The following is a 24,333-nucleotide window of genomic DNA, read 5'->3' as shown; positions in this document are numbered from 1 at the left end:
GAAAGAGAGCCGTGATTGATTAGTAGGATCAGCCATGGCTAAAGACAAGGGGAGAGGTGACCCCAATTGGTATTATTTACTTTCCTCTATCTAGAACAAGGTGGTTTCCTGGATTAAATAGAAGGACCATAACTCGCTAACATAGATAAATTAATGTTTAGAATGCACTAAGATGTTATGTTGCTAGTTATTAGGGTTTTTTTTGTAGCTAGGAAATTACCTTCCCTCATATTATCTCCACAAGAATAAAACTATCCCTGTCAACCTCAATCTCAGAAAAGTTGATTAAAACAAAGTGTCTCCTAATAAGACTGCAAGGAAGCACTGCAAATTCCCAAATGTTTCACATCTATCCACTCTCTTTACCTATCTACACAAGACTTATCTAGAATAGAGGTCAATAAGGGTCAGGTAGCCATAGAGACCTAATTAGGTATACCATGTGGCTCGGGCTTTATCAAGACTCCTATAGTATATTTAAAAATATGAAAAACTAACTAACTAAATAAAAATATGCATACAGTCAGGTTTCCTAGAGTTTAAAGACTTTCTAAAAAGATTTGCATGTAAGTGGATGAATGGCAATAAATGACAAATGGCAATTTTGCTAGGTTGAAAAAATTATATTTTAAATATTTAAAAATATTACTATAGTACTATTTTTCCAAATAAGTGTTCCTTTTGATTTATGTTTACTACACAGTCATCCAACCAACGTTTACTTAAAGGCAAACCACTAGCTTGTCAGCCAACAACACCAAGAAGATTCAGCTGTCAGAATATACCAGGCTGGTCTCCCCTGCCCTTCTAAATTAGTTAATTAATTAAATTACTTATAATTTTTGGTAACTAAATATAGAAAAGAAAATTTATATTTTTAAAGTTTTCAAAATCATGTTTTAACTAAACTATGTCTGATCTCAATATCTATTTTAAATTTCATTTTGTGGGCTCTTAATTTAGAGAAGACAATTTAAACCCTAAAGAATCAGGTTTGATGCCATGACATATGGTATTTCATGACCACTACTTTCTTGGCTTTCTGCTCCTAATACAGCTTCACTGAAGTCAGAGATTGGAAGGCTGGGGTTCTACTTAGTTCTGCTGTGGAAAGAAGCCTCCATTTTTTTTCTGGCAAAGACTAATAGCCTTTCCAAGGAGGACTGAGAGGAGGGAGAAAATGTCTGGGGCCCAGTCTCAGCTGGGAAGTGTGAAGAGGGGTGTGGGAGACTTACCTTCCAGTTCACAAAAGGGAACAGGATTCCCAGAGAGAACAAGCCCAGCATCGGTCCCCCACACATGCCGTGGATGCTGAGGGCAGCCTGTGGATCAAAGCAGATCAGATCAACACTACACTCCCCTGAATCTGTGGCCCACCTAGGACCACCCCCTTTCTTGGACCTGAGATGAAATACAGTCCTAGTCCTGACTGTGCCACTCATTAATCATGTGCTTTCTGGAAATCATTTCTCCATTCTGGGCTCATTAATAAGCACTGTGTATGTAAAACACCAAAAACGCCTACAAGCATACGTGTGTGAGGGTGTGCGCGTGTGTGTAAACACACACAGGCAATTTGGATTTGGTAGAATAAGTTTTCCCTCAAGCTGGAACTTATTGATTTGTTTATATTTTCTATCTTATCAAAAGCTTTTTAAATAATGTACCTAATAAATACATCTATAACTTATGTGGAATATCTCAGGTAGTTGATCCAGCTGTTCTAATTTAGTTTGAATAATTCTATAATTTTAATAATAATAATTGTCTGTTACCCCACTCCTGCTATCCCACCAGAATACCTCAAGGATGTTGAAGCATTAAGTTGGGACATGATGGAGAGGCCATTGGACATTCCATACCCTATATCCCATTTTTATGGCTCTATCTCCTTTGGATATAGAGAGAGTTTGGCAAATGCATTTCCATATCTCTTAACCTCTAAGTTATTGAACCCGGTGAACTGGTTAGGGGCTTTAATTAAGCTAGTTTTCTATCAACCTATAGCCTTGGGCCATGGCCTTGCAAAAGTCTTGAACATACAAAGGCACTGACATGCCTGCAAGGGAGCATGTACACACATATGTGCACACACACACACACACACACACACAAAGCTACTCTGCAATGCAGCCCTGTCTAGTTCTATCAATACAACTGCTGGGCTCTTAGATAAAGAGGCTGTGATAAGGATGCTCTAAAGATTTTATACATATTTCCTATTTGTCAGGCACCCCTACGTGTTCTATGTGTCAGATAATAAAGATGAAATACCCTGGCACTCGAAATAAATGACCTCATTTCATCCCCACAATTACCCTGCTTAGTTGGTAACACTAACTGGATTTTATAGATGAGAAATTTGGACTGAGAGAAAACATATTAAAAGTATACTTTCAGTTAGAAAGTGGCAGAGATGAGATTTAAGAGTTTTAAGCCAAGTTTGTCTGGCTCTAAAACCCACATTTTCTCTCCTAAGAGCAGTCCCACCTAAAATAAATAAATAAATAAATAAATAAATAAAGTCAAGAGCACAGACCACCATCATGGTCTCCTTTTTCTGTTTAAGGGGAAAAAGTTCTTGAAAGAGTCCATCACTAAGAGAATACTGAGATTCAAATTTTGGCTCTGGCACACATAACACATAATTTGGTGAACCTTCAGTTATTAACTCAGATTCATTTTACTTCAGAGAGTCTTCTTTCTCTATAAAAAAATAGAAATAGGACCAAGGGGCCTTCAAGTCCACTCCAGCTGCAATATAAATTCATTTATCCAGAAAAATGAGCTACAATGCACTGTTATGATTGTTTTTCCAGGATAATTTTTAGAGGAGTCAATGATACAGATTGATCTTTGACAAGATGGAGGCAAATAAGATTAAAGTAGACACTTTTCCCTAATGTCAGTACTTAATATTCTTGACATTTTCTCTGCTGATTGATAGTATTAATTCATAGTTGCTGTGGTTGCTGAATTTGGAAGTTAATTTACTAGCTATTATATGGGAGAATCAATAAGTTAGGAAAAATGTTTATTTTCTCCTGTGGGAGAGAAAATGAACAATCTCTTACAAAGTCCTTAGCCAATATGCCCCAGGGGGGAAAAAGTCTTCACATGCTAGAAAGAGAAATAAATCAAAGAATTTCTGGATTTGAAAAATATGTATTTCTGTAATGTACAAAACTAACCTCAGTTTCTTATCTTTCTTTTTTTGTTGTCATTAATCGTGTTTAATTGGAGGAAGACAGAGCGCATCTGACAACCTCCACCTCAGTGGCCAAATCTCACCTAAGCCCCTCCTGCAAGGAAAGGACAATGGCTCAGAAAGTGTGTTCTAGGACTGAGGTTGCCTTGCTGTGTCTTAGCTTTCTCAGATGTCAAGTGGGGATCAAAATATCTGCTTCCTGGGTTGTTTTTGTGTGCGTGTGTGAGAGTATTCAATGTGGAATCCAAAAGAAGTCTCTGAATAGTGCCTGGGCACTCTGGAGCACACGATAATTGCCCCCCAAATGTTATCTACTATTATAATCTTACTATGATTCTCTTACCTACCCTGTTAGTGAGCTCTCTGATTCCTGAGGTGGGCCATTTGATGGCTGGACTGTTTTGAGAGCTAGAAAGTACTTTTTTTATACTTAAAAAGAAGGAAGGAAGAAGGAAGGAAGGAAGGATGGAAGGAAGGAAGGAAGGAAGGCAGGAAGGAAGGAAGGAAAGGAAGGAAGGAAGGAAGAAAGAAAGAAAGAAAGAAAGAAAAAGAAAGAGAGAGAGAAAGAAAGAAAGAAAGGAAGGAAGGAAGGAAGGAAAGAAAAAAAAGGAAGGAGGGAGGGAGGGAAGGATGGAAGGAAGGAATACCACTCCCCCCAAATAAAAGAAAAAAAAAAAAGAAAGCACTTTCTTAAATTGAGAAAAGAATACTCCTGGAGCTCATCACAAGCCTTGGTAGAACTAGCTGAGGGTCAGTAGGATAGCAGCATAATGGACAGGATCGCCTTTCGCAGAGGGAGCTCCACAAATCACTAGTTAACAGATCTTTGCTGCTGTTACCTGCCCCTCCTATCTCTTCTCCCCGCATTTGGTTCTGTGGTCACATATTTAAAGGGAAACAGCTTTCTTGCTAGGTCTTCCCAGAGTCTTCGATATGCTACTGTGTGCTGTGGATTTCTGAAAGGGGAACGCATTGTGCAACATTTCCCAAAAGTCTTTGACTTTGGAAATTTTCACTCTTGGAGCATTTCGCAGGGTGAGGGTCTCTGGAACACACTTTGAAAATCCTAAACTAAAACACTGAAAGGGCCTTTGTTTAAGGAGCGGACGTCTGCCCACCCCCAGCACCACCAACAAACACACGCCATGAGTGTGTGTCGGTTTTGTGAACATGAAATTAAATCTGGCTCTATGCTGTATACCTATGGGATGTTTGGTTTCAGTCTTCCATATTCCCTGAATACATTATTCCATTACATTAGATCTAGCAAAGCTGTTTGGAAAATTAAATTTCTCCGAACACATCTGTCAAGCCAGATCTGTTCAGAGAAATGAGGGGGCCATTTTAGACACAAATATCTCTCCTAGGAAACAACACATCAGTGTTTTCATTGTCCCCTAAACTATGTGAACACATTTTAACCAACGAAGAAAGCGAGCCTAGCATACTTATCTGTATAAGGACAAGTCAACGAGAGCATCACTCACAACTCCCTCTTCATTATAAGTTTTATGTGTTACACCAGTCTTGCAGGAGTCCTTATCTATTCCAGAGCCTTCATACCTCAATGGCAAACAAGCTTAATATGCAAATAACTCTGGAAGGAAACAATTTAGTGATTCAAATCCTCACTAAATTGAACATGGTGATACTTTCTTAAGAGTAAATAATAATTAGATAAAGGGGAGAAAAGAAAGGGGCACAAAGCATTAGAGGCAACTTGGAAATGGGAGAAAATAAACCTAAAAAAATGCTGCAGAGGTCACTAAAGACAAACCTCATCAACCCACCAGTTCTGCTGTGTGGATGGGTAGATATCAAAGTGCTTCAAAAATTGTAAAGAAATCACCAAACATCTGTCATTTTAAAAAGTTCATACTTAGCAGAGAGGACATCAAGTTTCCAGCCCCACAATTTCTCTTATATAGTAAGTGAATTATCATGTCACTCAACTCCCCTAGACTTGGTTCCTTGAACTTGAAAAAGGAAATAATGGAACCTATGTAAGTAGTCATGGGAAGGATCTAGCAAGACACACTGCTCTGGGAACTAAAACACATTCTATAAAAGTCAGTGATGACTATTCACTCACTCTTGCTCATGTCTTCATTTAAGCAGCATTTATTGAAAACCTAATCCATGCCAAGAAAGTATACAGGATGTTCAAATTATACAGTGACACAATGGGACTGAGAGGGTTGAAATAGAATCTGAAGATTGGTTTATCTAATGTTCCTTTGTGAGTTGGGGAATTGGGGAAGGGAAGAGGGGTGGCTCCAGAGACTTTGGTCGTAAACCTGGTTTAGTCACTAACCAGATGTGAGAAGTTGAGCAGGATACTTTCACTCTTTTCTGTAACCATCTACAAAATGAATGTTGAAACAGATTATCCTTGAGGCTCTTTCTAGTGCTGACATTTTGTGGAACTGGGAGTTGGACGTATGGGAGACAGGTCAGCCTGGATAGCAGGTAGAAGTGGGCTCATTTCCCAGCTCCACCACTCTTTCATTATGTGAATTTAGGGCAATTCTTCACCTCTCTACTTCTTAGTTTCTTCATTTGTAAAATTAGTACATTAATCATACTACCTCGTAGAGAAGTGACGAGGATTAGATGAGATAATACATTTGGGGTGGTAGCTTGAACATAAGCATTCCATAAATGTCAATTGTAATTATTGTTTTTCCTGCTAAGATTATCATTCCTACTTTTATTTCAGGATCATACATTCTCAGATCTGGATTTCAAAAGGGTTTCTAATTTTATTACAGTGTACCTTGTCACTGAGTCTCATTACTAGTTTTTAAAAGTTTCCCCTCTTGAAAGAAATTTTGGTTGAAATTTTACATGTATGTGTAATTTGGACCTGGTATCGGAGAGTATGAGCATTTGGGATTTGGAGGAATAGGCAAAGTATTAGAAAAGAAGGTGGGTAAAAAGTTGCTACAAAATCAAATGTGTCTTTTTCCTCTTTCATTACCTGTACAACGCTCCCCAGGAGGGATGCAGCCACAGCCATGGAGGTACATAACACGCCAAACAAGAGACCTGGAGGAAAGAAACTTCATGACTATCATCCAAGCTGGCTTTGAGGGATCCACTGAGTTCCTGCCCAGGGCCGTCTGTCATGTAAGCCCTATCAGAAGGGGTCTCACGAAGGACTGTCCACCCCGCTTAGCCATCACAAGCCCCAAGAGGGGCATTTAAGAGACTTTCTCCCAAAGACATGCTTTCCTAGGTCAGGCAGAATGAGCTGGAATCCAGCCTTGAAGAGTCTTCTCTTCAGGATTTAAGAAGAATGCTGTCTTGGTGATTTCTCTGGCGGTCCAGTGGTTGAGACTTCGCCTTCCAATGCAGGGGGTGTGCAGGTTCGATCCCTGGTCAGGGAGGTAAGATCCCACATGCCTCGTGGCCAAAAAACCAAAATATAAAACAGAAGCAATGTTGTAACAAATTCAAGAAAGACTTTAAAAATGGTCCACATCCAAAAAAATCTTAAAAAAAAAGAAGAAGAAGAAGAAGAAGAAAGCTGTCCTGTGGAAGCAACATGAAAATGCAGAAAGGTCACTGGTCTACCAGGCTAATCCAGATTAAATTCGTGAGAATTTAATCCATTTCGACCACTCACCAATAATCAGCTGAAGAGGTTACTAACCTCTCTGGGATATGGATAGTTTTTCATAATAAAAATGGCTAAATATCTATACAGTTTACCTCACAGATTTTGCAAATCTGGAAAATGTTCCTGATCTTTTCATGCTTTATTCATACCTTCATTATGGCCCTCAGTATACTGCATAATGATTTCTTTGTTTACATGGCTATGTTGGAGCACCATAAGGGCCATCAGGGTACCGCGCTCTGCAGCATCTTGCACAGGGTGCCTCCAGCATCATAGGATCTCGCTGGATGAATCAACATATCCATCTTAGTAATCTTTTAAAGGTGATGTCTTCTTTCAAACTATCTTTTTAAAAATAATTGTTCTTATACATCTTTGTTTAAAAACTATCTTAAAAGTCATTCAATTCCCATTACAACCCATAGAATAAATGAGAGATGGTGAGAGACAAGGTGCTGGAGATAGATTTAGATAGACACACAGGGACAGAAATAGAGAAGATGATTTTTCTCATTCTGTATGAAATTCTCTCTCAGCTAAATATTTGGCTCAGTTCCCAATGTCACCATTAATGCAATTTTATTGAGTACTGACCATATGTCAAGCACTTTACTAAATGCCAGTGTTATAAATGCCACTGCCCCAGAGATCTCACATTCTAGGGACTACACATAAATAAATTAATTTATCCAACAGTGCCTGTTGCATAGCAAGTACTATGTGCTTGCCATTATTATTATTATCATTATTATTATCATCATCATCATCATTTCAGATTTAGTACATGATATCTATAAAATTTATTATCAGGAATTCACTTTTAAGATGAAATCAGGATAGCAAATTTTAATGCTATATTTTCCAACTTCTCAATAAAACACAGAAAAATAAGGAAACTACACAACACTAAAATCCAATTTTGATCAATAAACACCTTTCAGAATTCTAAAATTGTTCCCATTATATTTAAAGATGATAGATTAGAAACAATGTTTGCCCTCATTCTGTTTCACTTCATGAATAAGCAGAACTCCACCTGCCTGAAGAAAATAACAAAAGTGTCTTTTCTCTACTACCAATTACCCTCTTGCTGGACCAACAGTTTTCTGTTTCAGATGGGATTCTAGGCAACCACCCCTGAATCCAAGGATTCTACTCTTTTGTGCTGACTAGAGAACTGATTCAGTCCCCCTCTCCCCCATATCTTTACACTTCCACCAGATTGCAATCAATAGCAACCTTCAAGGCAGGGAGTTTAGGGGAAATTGGTGGGGTTCCGTGGAGACCTGGAGTGTACGGATCCACAGACAAAGCAGTAAATGTGGTGGCGGGGGTAGAGAAAGCACCACAGCTGCAGCAAATACTATGGATTTTCCAAGTGCTACATCAGCTCAGAGGATCAGACAATAAACCATGGGCGTAAGAGAAACTTCTACCCAGCATATTCATGAATATCTGCTAGAAATTGGGAATTGCACCAGGAATGATGCCAATCCACCTGCTCTTAGCTGTAACTGATTATGCAAGATAGTGGAAAAATTAAGGCAATTCAACTACCCAGTTAACAAACATTCGGTCAGCACCAATCTCTCCTTGTTCAAGTATAAGTAAAAAGAAGAAAAGAAATATGGGATCCATGCCAAAATGTTACTAAACAAGGAAATGAATAATTAACCTGAAAACTCAAATACAGAATATGTTTTCTGGAAATACTTAAGAACCAGAAAAAAAAGTATTTAGAAACTGGCAATTTCAATATGATGCAAAACACATAGATTCAATGATGCAACAAGTGCAGTTCAAGAGAAAGCAAATGATATGAAAACACAACAAGGTAGGGTGCAACACCCATAAGTTTAGATGAAGATGAATGCAAGTGTGATAAGGAAGAACTATAAGGAAATTAAAAATTATAATAGTTGGCCAAGCACTTCCTCACCTAGGTATTTACCAAAGAGAAGTGAAACATGTTCACAAAAAAGACCTGTGCAAGAATATTCACAGCAGCTTTATTCATAAAAACTTCAAACTGAAACAACCTAGGTCCATCAATAGAAGTAGAAGTTAAAAAAAAAAAGGTAAATCCATACAATGTCATACTACTCAGCCATAAAAAGGGATAAACTACTGATACAAAAAATAACCATGGCTGTATCTCAACAATATTATGCTGAGTGAAAAGAGTCCTTACAAAAAAGAGTGGTACTGTGTGATTCAATTTATATGAAATTCTAGAAGAGGTAAAACTAATCTATGCTGAAAAATGTCAGAATAGTGGCTGCCCCTAGAGGGAAGTGGGAGTAGGAATTGACCAGAATAACCAAGAGAGAACTTTCCAGGGTGATGTAATGGTTTATATCTTTAGTGATTGAGTTACACAGGTGTACACATTTTTCAAAACTCAGCAAATGTATACTTAACTTTTGTCCAATTCATTGTGGGTAGATTTAACGTTTAAAAAACTTTAACCAATTATTGAATTCTAGTTAATAATATGCTAAAATAATTAGAGGAAAGTGTACTGATGTCTGCAATTTATTTTTAAGTGTATCAAATATATGATGCATTAATGGATGGATAGAGAGCTAGATGGATACGTGAAAAAGCAAGTTTAATAAAACATTAATGGAGAATCTTGGTGGTATATATACAGGAGATCATGGTAAATGTCTTTACACTTTTCTGTATGATTGAATTTTTATAGTAAAATGTGAGGAACAAAACACAAGAGCAGAATTCAAATCATTATTATTAAGAAATTTACTTTGTGGAGAACTTAAAGTAACATTGAGAAAAAACCTGAGCCCTTCAAGCATGCAGAGGAAAAGGACAAAGTTATGAAAATAAGAGAAATAATGAGGACTATGGAGAACACAAACCCCAAATTAGGGGAGCATTTAAGAATAAGGATATGATAAAACTATCAATATTTGTAGGCAATAACCACACTTATTAGAAAATCAATTAAAATTTTGAGAATCAACAAGAGTTGTGCCAATGGCCAGATATGTGCTTTACAAAACAAACAAACAAAAACAAAAAGCTATAGCATTTCCACGTTGATAGTAAACAGTTTAAAAGATATTATGGGGAAAACATTCCATTCATAATATCAATGAAAGAAGTAGAAGAAGGAGGAAAGGAAAAGGGAAGAGGGGGAGAAGCAGAAGGGTGAGGACATGAGGATAATTAATATCTAAGAGAGAAAATATGATGTTAAATGGAAAATGCTATTGCTAGATGGAAAGCTTATAAAGATGTTCATTATTTCCAAATACGTTTTTCAGTTTAATGCAATTCCGTTGAGATGGGGGGGGGGGGGGGTGCAACTAGATAACATGCAGTGAATTATTTTAAACTTAATCTGAAAGAATAAATAAACACGAACAGCCCAAAATTTGTTTTTGCAAAAAAAGAAAAAAAACAGTCACAACATTTAAAATTTCTACCTAAAAGTGACAAGAGCTGCTCTACCAGATATTTTATTTTATTTTATTTTATTTTATTTTATTTTATTTTTTTTTAACATCTTTATTGGAGTATAATTGCTTTACAGTGGTGTGTTAGTTTCTGCTGTTTAGCAAAGTGAATCAGCTATACATATACATATATCCCCATATCCCCTCCCTCTTGCATCTCCCTCCCACCCTCCCTATCCCACCCCTCTAGGTGGTCACAGAGCACTGAGCTGATCTCCCTGTGCTATGTGACTGCTTCCCACTAGCTATTTTACATTTGGTTGTGTATATATGTCAGTGCCACTCTCTCACTTCGTCCCAGCTTACCCTTCCCCCTCCCCGTGTCCTCAAGTCCATTATCTACATCTGCGTCATTATTCCTGTCCTGCCCCCAGGTTCTTCATAACCATTTTTTTTTTTTTTTTTAGATTCCATATATATACGTTAACGTACTCTACCAGATATTTTAAATAAAACACTGCAAAGCTATAATATAAAACAAGATGGTATTAGTTCTGCAATTGATAAATAATTTAATTTAATGAAAATAAGTATACAATATTAAACATATCCTTATAGATAAAATAATTTTATATTGCATATTATTACTACTAAAACTATTAAAAACCAATGAAGAATGTTTGGTAATAAAGGACTCTTTAGAAAAGAATTTGGCTTTATTAGACAAGCTGACTGGCGATAGTGAGCAGAACATCTTCCTCTGTGGAGAGACTTAATAGGATCAATACATGGCATAATCAAGAGGTGTTGATGTGTTGAATCTAGGGTGTAGGATGAACACAGAAGAATGTCGAATGTAAGGGTGGTAAAAACTAAGCTAACTGGTCATTCTTTCCTAGTACCCTCCTGGTATCTCCAGAAGTGTAAGAATTGGCATGTGAGATTCCTCACGTATCTCCACATGCACTTGTGCCTGTCAGAGTGCCCTGAATAGCGTGTGCAGGATTTGACACGTACCACACATTCATTTCATGATATGGAATAGGAGATCCACCAGCTGTACCTACATAAGCCTTTACTGATCCAGGTGCTCAGCTTGTCGGAGAGATGGGGAAAACAGCTCTTGACAAAATCCTCAAATGTCACTGTCGCTAAGGCATTGATGCTGGCAGCCACGGTGCTACAGGGAGAGAAAAGTGAGAACATAGTCCAAGGTAAAAAAAGCTGACCGGCCTGCCCTGGTGTCCAGGGCAATTAGACAAGGCAGGCCTCTAGAAAAAAACAGAGACAGACATATGTCCTTATTCTGGAACTTCAGGGGAACTACATGACCTGTCTACTCACTCTTCAAAGCTGCTTCTGTGCTTAATGCTCTTTGATGTCTTCCTCTAACTCCAGTGAAGAAGCTAGGCTTCCATGCTGGAACTCTCACTGATTCCCCTAACGAGACATTAAACGAGTTAGCATGCAGTAGAAGAGAGATTTGTGTGTGTGTGTGTGTGTGTGTGTGTGTGTGTGTGTGTGTGTGTGTGTGTGTTTGAAGGTTAAACTTGAGGCAGAAAGTACTGACTATCCTAATCCAGGAATCAGTACAATATGCCATTCATTCACTCATTCATTCATACCATTTATACATCTGTTCATTCTGAGTACTAGGCATACAATGGTGAACCAGAAAGATGTAGAGCTTACACTCTACTTGGCGACATAGACATTTAACAACCAATTATACAATTGACTACAATTGTTATGAAGAAAAATAACAAAGAGCTATGAAATCATGTCTTTCAGAGGCCTAAACTGATATGAAGTTAGGATATTCTTCCCTAAGGAAGTGATGGTTAAGATAGGCACTGAAAGGATCCATGCAAATTCAGAAAAAGATGTTTTAGAACAAAGGGAAAATTACAAGTAAATGCCTACAGGTGGAAAACTTATTTCGTTCAACAACAAGAAGCACCAGTGTGACCAGCATGCAATTAATAAGGGAGAAAGGGGCAAAGATAAGACTAGGAAGCAGGCAAAGACCAAAAGCACATAAAAGCTCTGATATTCTCTCTCTGACTTTCCAATCAGAGTTCAGTCTTATAGCCCTAAAACTCGCTTAGTGGACAGAAAACCCAAGAAGTTGGAGTTTTCTTTGCAGAATAGCATGAAAGCTTATTAAATTCCTCATCTAGACCAGGAATATTTTAGCTAGTAGAATAGATGTTCCCTATACGACTCCTCTTCTATATGTAGATCCATGCAAGTCAAATAAGGAAAGGAGATGATCAAGTAAAATAAACTTCCATGCTCCCAACATATATGGCTCAAAATCCATCATTTGAAAGTTTCGAACATTAGGGTTAACCCTTGAATCCACTGGGAGGGAGGGAACAAAAAGCTGATTTTGGCCCAGAGGGAGCAGATTTGTAGAACCTTTGCTGGGTTGCTTTTGAGGTCAGATGTATTATCCATATGTCAATTTCTCAGATTCTAAAACTGTTATAAGATGGTGAAAATCGTTTTTTTTTTTCCTATCGCTCAACCACCATCTCTTAACTCCACCCCCACTCTTGTCTTTCCCTTTCCCTAACCCAACACCCTCCTTAATCTCTCTATAATATGTACTGTCCAGTGTGTCTCTTTCTTGGAATTTTTGAACTTGAGATCAAAAGAATCAACCATTCTCTTATGGGGGAATTAATCTGTTGACAGCTATATTTCTCCATTCTGGAGTCAGCTTTAAGAAAAATAAAGCTCTTTATGGAGGGACAAAATGAAAGCTAGCGTGTCACCCTACTTGTGTTTGATCCTCTGGTGTTCATCGTTTCTGTCCTTAGTTTTCTTGAGATACTAATACCAACACCACAGAACAATATGATTTTATATTACTGATGCAAAATCCTACAAAGAGTATTAGTAAAAATAATTCAGCAGAACACTAAACTAAAATTATACCATAAGCAATTTAAAGTCATTATATGAATTAAGAGATTTCGCTATTTTGGAAATGTCAATATATTAATATTAATATGCCAAAAGCTAAAAAAGAAAAAAATACTCATTTCAAAAATGCCAATAGTTTACCAAAATTCAGTATTTCTCCCTGATAAAAATATTTCTTAAAGTAGAATAAATATATGCATTTTTGTTCTTTTTTATGATTTTATTAGCTTTATATAAATATTTTAAAATGTAAATAAATAATATAGTTTAAACCAAAACCTGAAATAGTATTTAATGGTAAAATCCAAGAACAATTCCCTTTGAAGTGCATAACAGGGACTTCCCTGGTGGTGCAGTGGTTAAGAATCCTGCCTGCCAATGCAGGGGACATGGGTTCGAGCCCTGGTCCAGGAAGATCCCACATGCTGCGGAGCAACGAAACCTGTGCGCCACAACTACTGAGCCTGTGCTCTACAGCCTGCGAGCCACAACTACTGAGCCCACCTGTCACAATTACTGAAGCCCGTGAGCCTAGAGCCCGTGCCCCACAACAAGAGAAGCCACTGCAGTGAGAAGCCCGCGCACCGCAAGGAAGAGTAGCCCCCACTCGCTGCAACTAGAGAAATCCCACACGCAGCAACGAAGACCCAACACAGCCAAAAATAAATAAATAAATAAAGTTATTAAAAAATAAAATAAAAAGATAAAGTGCATAACAAAACAAGGATTTCTGTAATCCCTCAATTTTTTATCATGGTTCTCAAAGCATAATTACATAAGAGTGAACATAGAAGTGTAACTATTAGAAAAGAAGAGAACTCAAAAGTATTTGCAGGTATTATGATTTGAGTACACCCAAGTTCTATAGAATTAACTGAAAATAATTAGGAAAAATCTGATATCAAGGGAAATTCTGTAAAAGAAATGTAATGAATAAATACTAACCTAACATATTTTAAATCAAACTTTAAAGCTTAGTCATTAAAATTATTAGTATTGTCATAACTGTACACAAATAGATCAAAGGAATATAAAAGAAAATCCAGGAAATGTTCCAAATATATAAAAGAATGTAGGACGTGATAAAAGTAGCATTTCAAGTCAGTGGTGAAAATGTGGCTTTTTACTAAAAAATAATGGGACAACTGTCTACTAACTTAGAAGGAAAATAAGTCAGGAACTCCACTTCATTTTTTATACCCCATGTATAGTCTAGATGATTTAGTAATTTTAACATTTAATAAGGCCATATAGTAGAATGATGTCTGGATGATTATTTATAAACATGGAATGGAGAAGCCTTCATAAGAATGATATAAACCCAGAAACCATAATGTAAAAGAATTGATTAATATGAAATAGAAGCTCAACATACTCAAAAATACTATTAAAAAAGCAAATATACATACGACAGATGAGAAAAATGAAACATATGTCAATAAGCTATTTCCTTATATATATAAGGAAGAAAACTCAAAAGAAAAAAATAGCAGGGAATATGAATTGGCATTTTACAGAAAAAGAACTACAAACGGCCAGTGAAAGTACGGAAAGGTAGCCAACCCCACTTCTGATCAAGGCAATATGTATCATACTAAGTGAAGTAAGTCAGACAGAGAAAGACAAATACCATATGATATCACTTCCATGTGGAATCTAAAAATGTGATACTGTCTTAGTGTTTTAGTCCATTGCTCTCAACACTCTTGCCCCCATTCTCCAAGTCACTATCATGTTTAACCTGGATTAAGGCAAAAGCCTCCTGTATAGTCACCTACTTTCACCACTCTTGCTTTTATGATAGCCACTTCCCTCCATAAAGAAGACTGAGTCTTCAGTTGTATGACATCGTCAAACCTCCTTGCTTCAAACCTTCCTATTTAATATGAAATGCAAGCTCTTTACTCTTTCATAAAGGTTCTTCCTGATCCGATGCCTGCTTGACTCTTTAGGCTTCTCCCCATCTGCTCTCCTCCCTGTTCCTTATGCTTCAACTCTTCTCTTGCATCCTGAACTATTCCATACAGATTATCTCCTTGGGGCTTTGGTATTTGCCCTCCCCCCTGCCTGTAATAGTTCCTGCCTGTGATCTTCACAGAGCTGGCTTCTCCACACACTTTAGATCTCAACACAAATGTCATATACTTAAATAGGAGTTCACTAAAGACCCTATCAAAAACAAAGCCCCCAAACCTAACCTCTCTCTAGGCTATCACTCTGTCATTTCCTTTATACTATTTGTCATTATCAAACAATATCTTGTCTTTTTTCTTGTTGTTTAGTTATATATTGTCTGTCTTCCATGTCTACGAGAATGCAAACTCTGTATCAGGGCAATACTTATGTTAGTCTTGTTCCCTGAAGTATCCCCACTGTCACCAGCTGTGCCTGGCATAATATAAACCTTCTAAAATATTTGTTAGAATAAATGTGTGAAAAGTTTTGTATTTAGAATAATGTCTACATTTTGGATATGGATGTTCTTAGCTGCCTGAGTGTGCTATTGAAGATAGAGAGAATGGATTGCAAAGGATAGATCTGTAAGAATGTATTGCAGCTGAATGAGAAATGCCAGCAGAGAGAGCTGCCTTGTGCGCAGGTGATGCGAAATCATGGGGGCAGTTGGCATCAGACAAGGTTGAGAAAATAAACAGAGAGATCTAGTGCAAGGGCAGACCTAGGTTTACATACCACCTCTGGAGTTTACTGTCTCACCATGGGTAAGTTATCTACCTTGCTAAATCTTAGTTTCCTTATTTGTAAGCTGATGATAATGAGTAGTTTTGGCCTCATATAATGTGTGACAACTAATGAGCAAATACATATAAGGCATTCAGCAGGGCAGCTGACACACAGTGAATACTCAGTAATACTGATAATGACTACCACCATTATCCTGTCATCCTTGTTGCCTTGCTATCACCATCCTCACCATCGTCATTATCAGAACATTATTGCCAAGTGTAGTCAATACACTAACCTCAGAGTTCCACTGAAGGCACAAGCCACAAAAAGTCCTGGAAGTCCTGGCATTGTGGCAAATAACTCCATGACGAAGTACGGCATCAGCTGAAGAGCAGGCAAAACAAGATGGGATTAGTGGTCTCATCAGCAGTGCCTGAAATGTGGGACTGTATTGTAGCTTTTTAGCAAAAGGAGGTGGGGAAAAAAAGAAAAAAATAAAGTAACAATAAAGGAATTTGCCTGGACTATCGTTGTTAAATGCTAACAAATGAGGTTATGATCAATCCAATTCCATGGACTTGAGGTGCAGCTGTAGGGGAGGGGAAGGGATAGGAAGGGGACAGTCATATAAGGAAAATGTTGGATGAACTTGAGAATATTCAGGAACTTTTAACCTTTTTTACGTTTGCAATGTATGCTATTTTCTTGCCTGTTTACCCTTAATGTTAGAAACTAAATCCTAAAAACAAATGCTTAAAACAGGTCTTCAGGGAGTCTAGGTATTATGGTTCTACTCTGGAGCCAGATTTGTGGTAGAGGAACAGCCACAGGACACAGTGGGACAGTTGCACATGTAGGGGGAGAGGATGGAGATGATAGCTCCTCCTGAGAATATTCTCCGTGAATAGAGTTTTTAAGGATGGACCAAGAGATTGTCATACTGAGTAAAATAAGTCAGACAGAGAAAGACAAATATCATATGATGCCACTTATATGTGGAATCTTAAAATAATGGTACAAATGAACTTATTTACAAAAAAAAGAAATAGAGTCACAGATGTAGAAAACAAAGTTATGATCACCGGGGGGAAAGGAGGAGGAGGGATAAATTGGGAGATTTGGACTGACCTATACACACTACTATGTATAAAATAGATAACTAATAGGAACCTACTGTATAGCACAGGGAACTCAATACTCTGTAATGACCTATATCAGAATAGAATCTAGAAAAGAGTGGATATATGTATATGTATAACTGATTCACTTTGCTGTACAGCTGAAACTAACACAACATTGTAAATCAACTGTACTCCAATAAAAATTAATTTTAAAAAAGCATGTTTAATGTAATATATTGAGGTGATATTGTTTAAGCCATAATGAGAAGACATGAGCAGAAGCATTATAGAAATAAGGGTCATTTTGTTCAATCTGAGATTAAAGCATCATTAATCAACCTTGTGATGGATAGGAAAAAAGAATTGAATGGTGGCATTGAAAACCAAAGCTATAGGTTCAAGTCCTCTCCCACTCTCCCCAGCCCTGCCCTGGCCCCAGTCCTTGCCTTCAAGGACAAGGTAAGGTACCTTCTTTTTACATGTTCACTCCTCAGTATTAGAACCTGATCTGTGATAATATCATCCAAGAGGAGAGGAAAGAAATCAAGTCTTTGGGGTTTGGGAAATACCTAGAGGTCCAGGTGGAAAAAGAGAAAGGCTCAACATCGATGGCCAGAAACACACGCATTTCAGCTGTTCCCCACTGGCCCCAAGGGAGCACATACCTGGTCTGGTGCTGAGATGATACCCGAAGTCCAAGGATCACAGTCTTTGAAGTGGGAGTACATGATTAAGCCAGAGAAGACAGCACATGCCAGAATGACCCAGAGGCCCAACAAGTTGAAATACAAGGCTCTAGAAGATAACACATGGATCTACTGGTAGACTCTATGTCATATTACAGTGTGGTGAGGGCATTACCAAAGACTCAAGGTAAAATTTTGGGGGCTTTTTTGCTATAAAATAAAATTCTATAACCTTCAAGAATGTATATATTTTGATATCAAGTCACTATGTTATACGCCTGAAACTAATACAAGTCGATTATATTTCAATTTTTAAAAAATCATTACTTTTTATACTTTTGCGGTTTTTTTTGTTTGAGCATGTTACATTTTTAGACTGATTATGAAATTTGAACAAGGTAGATTTTTGATGGGTTTGCTTTTGAAATAGCTTCTCTGCAAAGTCGCAACGTGTAGTGTGAGGTCTATTTCCTTGGATGAAATTTCACGTATCAATCACTCATATTATATAACTTCAAGTAATTTCCCCCCACTCAATTCATGAAACTGTCAAAAAGCCAACTTACATTTTAACATCTTTTATTCCAGAGGAATGATGAGATAAATGCAGAAGTAGACACGTTTTGGAAATATTCGCTTTGGAGATTAAATCAGATGAAGTTTAAAGTTCAGGCTTTTAAAAGGCAACAGAAGGTATGAAAAACCTAAAGTCATTTTCCCCACATTCTTTGGAGCAATTCTTTTTATTCTACAACAATTCTTTTTATTCTATAACATTCTGCTTAACTTCAGTTTGAGTGCATTTGTAGTATCCTATGGTTATTTTGTATTCATACCGTTCTTTGAAAGTCAAAATATTATACATCTAAATCTCAGGGAAGACTTGAAAGTCGGCTGGCCTCACACTGGATCAGTGAGAGAACAAACAATCTCCCTCTGGAGAGAGTTTCAAGGGGCAGGGGGCCAAAAGAGCAACAGGAGGCATTTCCTGGGATTCAGCCATTGTTTGAAGGGATTCAGATGCACTCACATTCAAATGTAAGGACACATATTCATTTCAAAGCCCCTTAAAACCCCTGCTGTACAGGTGTACCTGACTTTCAGAAAACCCTTAAATCAAAGTATTCTTTTATGAAGCAAATATGTTAAATAATCAACCCATTTGGAAATTTTTATTTTACTTTATTTACATTAGGAAAGGGTCTTATCTCTGAAATTCCTTCCTTGGGATTATTCCAACCATATTTATCTTTGACTTTTAGTTGATTGTTTGCTTTTGTTTGCAAAAGGTTGATTTAGACATAGCCTTTGGGGAATACATTTGGTACATAAAAATGGTCAATATCTGCAGACTGAATTAGCTGTACTCTTACTTCTGCCATTTAGACAAATTCTATTCAAACTTTTCTCAGGCCATATCCTGGATAGGCCTCTTTACCTGAAAGGTCACTCCCTGCTCTCTCATCAGATTCTACTCCTTATACGGCTTTACAGCTTTATAGCATTTATACTTATCTGAAATTGTATAATACATTTATTTGTTTATTATCTGTTTCCACCACTTGAACACACACAGGGCTATGTCCCCAGAGCACACAATAGTGCTGGCACATAGCAGACATAAATTATTTTATTTTTGTTAAAAATGTTAAATGAATAAATGAAAGATAGAAATTCTTTACTGTATGGTTATACTCTTTACATCATTTCTTTTTTGAAAAAACTTTGGACCTGGAGTCAGAAGACTTTATCCTTAACAACTGTGTGACTTCAGACAAGTCACTAAGACTCTGAGCCAGTTAAATCCTTGGTAAAAAGAGTATAACATACCTGCCTTACTTCTTATTATAGGACTAATATGAGGATTGAATGAGTTATACTCCGTAAAAATATATGGAGGTTATACAGCCATATGTAGGTTATATAGCTATTATTCAAAACAATTTTAAAAACTCACCAGTCAACTATGGGAAATGAGAAATCAGTGGCAAAATTGTATAATAGAATGTTAAAGCTCTTGTATTTGAACTTATTTTTTTCTTTAGAGATGATAGACTTTAATTCTCTACAGGGCTAATTCTCCTGTTTGCAACTTAAGCCACTTCATCGATTCATTCAGAAAATATTTATGAAGCATCACTATATACCAGATTCCTCTGGGTACTGAGGACATAGCAGTGAGCAACCCAGAGCCCACCCTCATGAAGATGATATTCTGGGATTAGAGGCAGGTAATAATCACCAAAATGAAATAAATAAACAAGGTAATTTTAGATGCAATAAAAGATATAAAGAAAATAAAGGCAAAGAGAATGGAACATGAGTGACTGGGTGTGGATGTGCTCATCTCAGCTGGGACATGAGACGGTACTGGGAAGGGACCTGGTAACCTGCACCGGCTTCTCCTGCCCTCACAGCATCATCTTCTACCTGCAGTCCTGAAGCGTAAACTGAAGTCTAGAAACAAAAGCGTCCAAAACAGCTTCCAGGGAGCACGTCTAAGATGACTTGGGAAGTGATACTATTCCTAAGTGTGAAGAAGATCTGGCTTAGGATGAAGCTGTCTTTAGTGTCATCAGCATTCTGGCCACACAATTAAATGCATCGCTAATGGGTCACTGCTGGTTTTAACCTATGGCCACATTCAGTATGAACTTCATGGATGTATTTTCACCTACCTATGATGCAGAGATTTTTCTAAACCCTGATGGAATGTCCTAATTACATCAGGCTCTCAGATAATTGAGCAGAAGTGATGCATGTAATCAACATTCTATAGAGCCTCCTAGATAAGAGTCTGTTGGCAGCTGGCTCTGAGTGGCCCCCAGTTGTCCTGGAAGCGCCCTTGAGGCTCCAGTTGCGTGACAAATGAGAGGTCCCACTAGATCCCCACTATAGCAATCTCCTCTCCAGCTGTGTGCACTTCAACCATACGGACCATTTGGACTGATTTCTCACTCCTGAATTGTATCAACTAAATCAACTAAGATTCGTACAGGGAAGTCTTTTCTAAAGACAGTTTTTGTTTTTTCATCTTTCCTTATTCTAACAAAATTCCTATCATAACTCTGGTCCTTCCATGGGAATGGGGATGGATGGAACCAGGAATGGCAGTCCTAAATGCCTAGGAAATTATATATATTTCTTCCTTTGTGAGTATCTCTCCTTTTCTGACAGTTTTCATACCCATCAAATACTAGTGTAACAAATTCCAAGAAACTATTGTGAATGGGTTGCTTAGTTTAAACCAATCCACTAAACGAGATTTAAAGATACACAAGCACAAGTACACATGCCTGAATATACATATATACACTCCTACACACACACACACACACACACACACATAAATTCTTATGTATATATGTGTCCATTTATGTGCCTACACATTCACACATTCAAGTATGACCTTCTTGAAGCATTACTTTGTTCAATAAGTAAACAATATTTAATAAGCACAAAGTACTATTCTTGGCCTCTTGAAAAAATGCCAAAGGTATACATTTCCTAACTTTTAGGTACTATTATAATAATAGGGAGAAATTAGGCATGTTCACAAGAATAAATAGTATAACACAAGCACTCAAGATTTTAAAAACCCCTTGATTTAACATAGAATTATTATTTATTTCACCTAAAGATTCTTCCCTTATCAGATATCGTCAACTCTAATTTATTTTAATGCAGAATTTTAAATGAATTCTAATTTTAAGTGAATTTTAAGATCAAAATTATATTTTTAGTAATTCAACTATTTGAGAAAGTGGTGATCACATGTATAGAGAGTTTAATATTATTTATTGTAATAGGATATGAATGTTACCAGTGAATTGATAGAACAGTAGATAATGCTTTCACTTCTTCCTTCTGAGGGTATGTGAACTATATAAGTAATATATTCCCTTTTGAAATTCAAGTTACGAAATGTTGAGCCATATCCAGTCAATTTTATCTTTTATTCTGTCTAAATAAGAAACTATGCCTTGAAAGTATTTTATGATCAGTTGTGGAAATATTCATAGTGGCTGTTTCTCACTCCAAGAAAAGTTAACAGCATTCTGACAAGTCTGCAGAGGCTGGAACCTTGGGTAGCAGCAATGAGGATGAAATGCCCATTTTCAATGAAATTCTAGCTTATTTCTGCCAGTTTTACAAAAAAAAAAAAAAAAGTGCATAACTTCCTTTGGTCTCCATTCTAGAACGTGGGATGAATTGCATGGTTTTAAAAAGCCTTAAGTTGTGGCTCTGTGGAGTCCTTCAGAGTAAGCAGACCTGGTAAAACTGGCGACTGGCTATTCCGGCAGGAGTTGGAGAAGCTGAAGCCCTGTTACGACTTGCTTCATTACCTTGGGTTTTCTTCTTTTAACCTCTCCTTGGAAATTTTTACAGTACATCCATCAAAATAAAAATAGTAATTGAAGAGACCACATGCTGAATGGAAATAGTGATGAGGACCATCTCATCACAGAAACTGTAAGTAAGAAATATGTGCTCCTTCTTTCTGCATTGCTTCCCACAGCACCTAATTTAACCCAGTCATTTCTCAGTAAATGAAAGCAGCAAATGACGGTGAGCAAAGGCAGACAGAACGATCTAAGTTCAAATCCCAGCACTGCCACTTCCTTGTGGAGAAGGGAATAGTAATGCCTGCCTCAAAAAATTGTTGAAAGGTTAAATGAATCTTTCTCTCTTTTACACACACACACAAACACATTTGAAGCATATAAAGGGCAGAGAAAAAACACTGAAATGTTCATTAATAACTCACAGCTTGGCATGTTTTTCTGTTTTGCAAGAGATGCATCGCTGGATGGTCGACTGATTAACTCCATAGATTCCAAGCCATGTAAAAGTTCCTCCCACTGAGATTGTCCAAAAAGTGTGCCTCCTGAGAGGATCTACATCAAAGCTATGAGGCAGAGAGAAGTGAGTGAACAAATACATTCCTTTGATGCCCAAATATTATTATAGGTGATGAGGTCATATGGCTAAATCTTTATAAAACAAGAAAAAGTAGCATTGGACATACTCAAATATATTTAGTCGAGATCCATTTGCTGATTGCTCTAATACATTGTGTAATCCACCAGCATTGGCTGAGCCTTGAATGAGAACCGTTAAGAAGCCCACAGTCATGACAACCATCTGAAATGCATCGGTCCACACCACCGCTTTTAATCCTCCCTGAAATGAAGAGAATGGATGTGAGTTCTTAAAAATGAAGCCTCAACTCTTCCATTTCTGCACAGCCTCTCTGCTAATGCATCTTTCTTTCTCCCTTTTCTCCCTTTCTTCCCCCTTCTCTCCCTCCCTCCCTCTTTCTCAATCTCTCTCTCTTTCTCTCTTTCTCTCTCCCTCCCTCCCTCCTTTCCTTCCTCCCTCCCTCCCTCCCTCCATCCCTCCATCCCTCTCTTTCTCTCTCTCTCTCCCTCTTTCTTTCTCTATTTCCTTCTTTCTTTCTCTCTCTCTCCCTTTCTTTCTTCTTTCCTTTCTTTCTTTCTTTCTTTCTTTCTTTCTTTCTTTCTTTCTTTCTTTCCTTCTTTCTTTCTTTCTTTCTTTATCACTGAGCACCTTTTATGTGCCAGGTTTATTGAAGATGATCACCTGGGTCTGGCTTGTACATTTTGAGATTTTTTTTTTTTTTGTAAATTTATTGCAGTGAATAAATTTGGGGAAACTGAGATGGTAGGCTACTGAAAAAGAAGAAAAGAACTAGGAAGGAATGATAGATTCCAGACACTCATGGAAAAAGGTGTTTTAAGAGCTAGAGGATGGTGAAATAGTGAGGTGAGCAAACCAGAGTGTCAGGAGGGTGAATCTGACAGTAGACCTCAGAAGATGGTGATTCGGCAATAGGTTAGAGCAGTGGTTATCAAACCTGGATCCTTTTTAGAGTCACTTGGGGAATTTGAAAACAAATAAAAAAACCGATGTCTGAGCACCATCCCCGGGAATTCTGAATAAATTGAGGTCTGGGCTGGGACCCAGTTCTAAGTGTTTTTACAGCACCCCAGGTGATTCCAATGTACAATTCTAGTTGGGACTATGTGGGCAACAATAAAGGAGGAAAGAAAGAGGCTGCTGGAGAATCCCTTAGGAACATGGCGAAGGTGCCATGAGCAAATTAGGAAAGATTAAATGAAGTGATATATTTTAAAAGTACTTTGAAAATGAATAAGCACTATGTGAATGAAAGGATGTGGTATTTTTAACATTGAAAAATAGAATTATCCCCGGTGACTCCCCCAGAGTGTCAAGAACTTCTGTGAAAAGATGACAGTCTTCATCTTTATCTTGAGAAGAAAGAAGACACTGGATTTGTCTCATCATTTCTCATGTAGTTAAAATTAAAATGCAATTTAAAAATAGACATAAAAGTCCCTTCCACATGCATGGTGTTTCTGTATTCTGTTCAATTTCCAATTTGAGGAATATTCAATCTCTTACTTCCACCTTCCAAGAGTGGTATTTTGATTTTCTTTAAAGACATTAAGACTTCTAAACCCAAATCACAATATCAGATTTTAGTGATATGAAGACCAAATATCAAAGACCTCAGTTTTCAGAGGCTACTTGGCATGGGTTATATGCATAAACCTGAACTTGAGCTAGACCTGGGGCAAGAGAACAAACAACTTCATCACCACTCTACCAAATGTGC

At 37.4% G+C, this 24,333-nt stretch overlaps 1 protein-coding gene across 1 annotated transcript in view; it reads right to left on the bottom strand.

The window, feature by feature from the left end:
• SLC5A12 (solute carrier family 5 member 12) overlaps positions 1-24,333 on the bottom strand; it is a 45,968-nt gene that overhangs the window by 7,940 nt on the left and 13,695 nt on the right. Inside the window, exons 5-11 of the mRNA XM_007180985.3 lie at positions 22,702-22,856; positions 22,441-22,581; positions 17,652-17,781; positions 16,161-16,249; positions 11,317-11,429; positions 6,189-6,256; positions 1,236-1,322 (exon numbers count right to left, since the gene is read on the bottom strand). Coding sequence (XP_007181047.2) covers positions 1,236-1,322; positions 6,189-6,256; positions 11,317-11,429; positions 16,161-16,249; positions 17,652-17,781; positions 22,441-22,581; positions 22,702-22,856 — 783 coding nt within the window. The remainder of the gene's footprint in view (positions 1-1,235; positions 1,323-6,188; positions 6,257-11,316; positions 11,430-16,160; positions 16,250-17,651; positions 17,782-22,440; positions 22,582-22,701; positions 22,857-24,333) is intronic.

Source organism: Balaenoptera acutorostrata, chromosome 9, assembly GCF_949987535.1.
Source record: "Balaenoptera acutorostrata chromosome 9, mBalAcu1.1, whole genome shotgun sequence".
Taxonomy (NCBI): domain Eukaryota; kingdom Metazoa; phylum Chordata; class Mammalia; order Artiodactyla; family Balaenopteridae; genus Balaenoptera; species Balaenoptera acutorostrata.
Note: the sequence above shows the minus strand (reverse complement) of the source record. Positions and strands in the feature narration are given on the sequence as shown.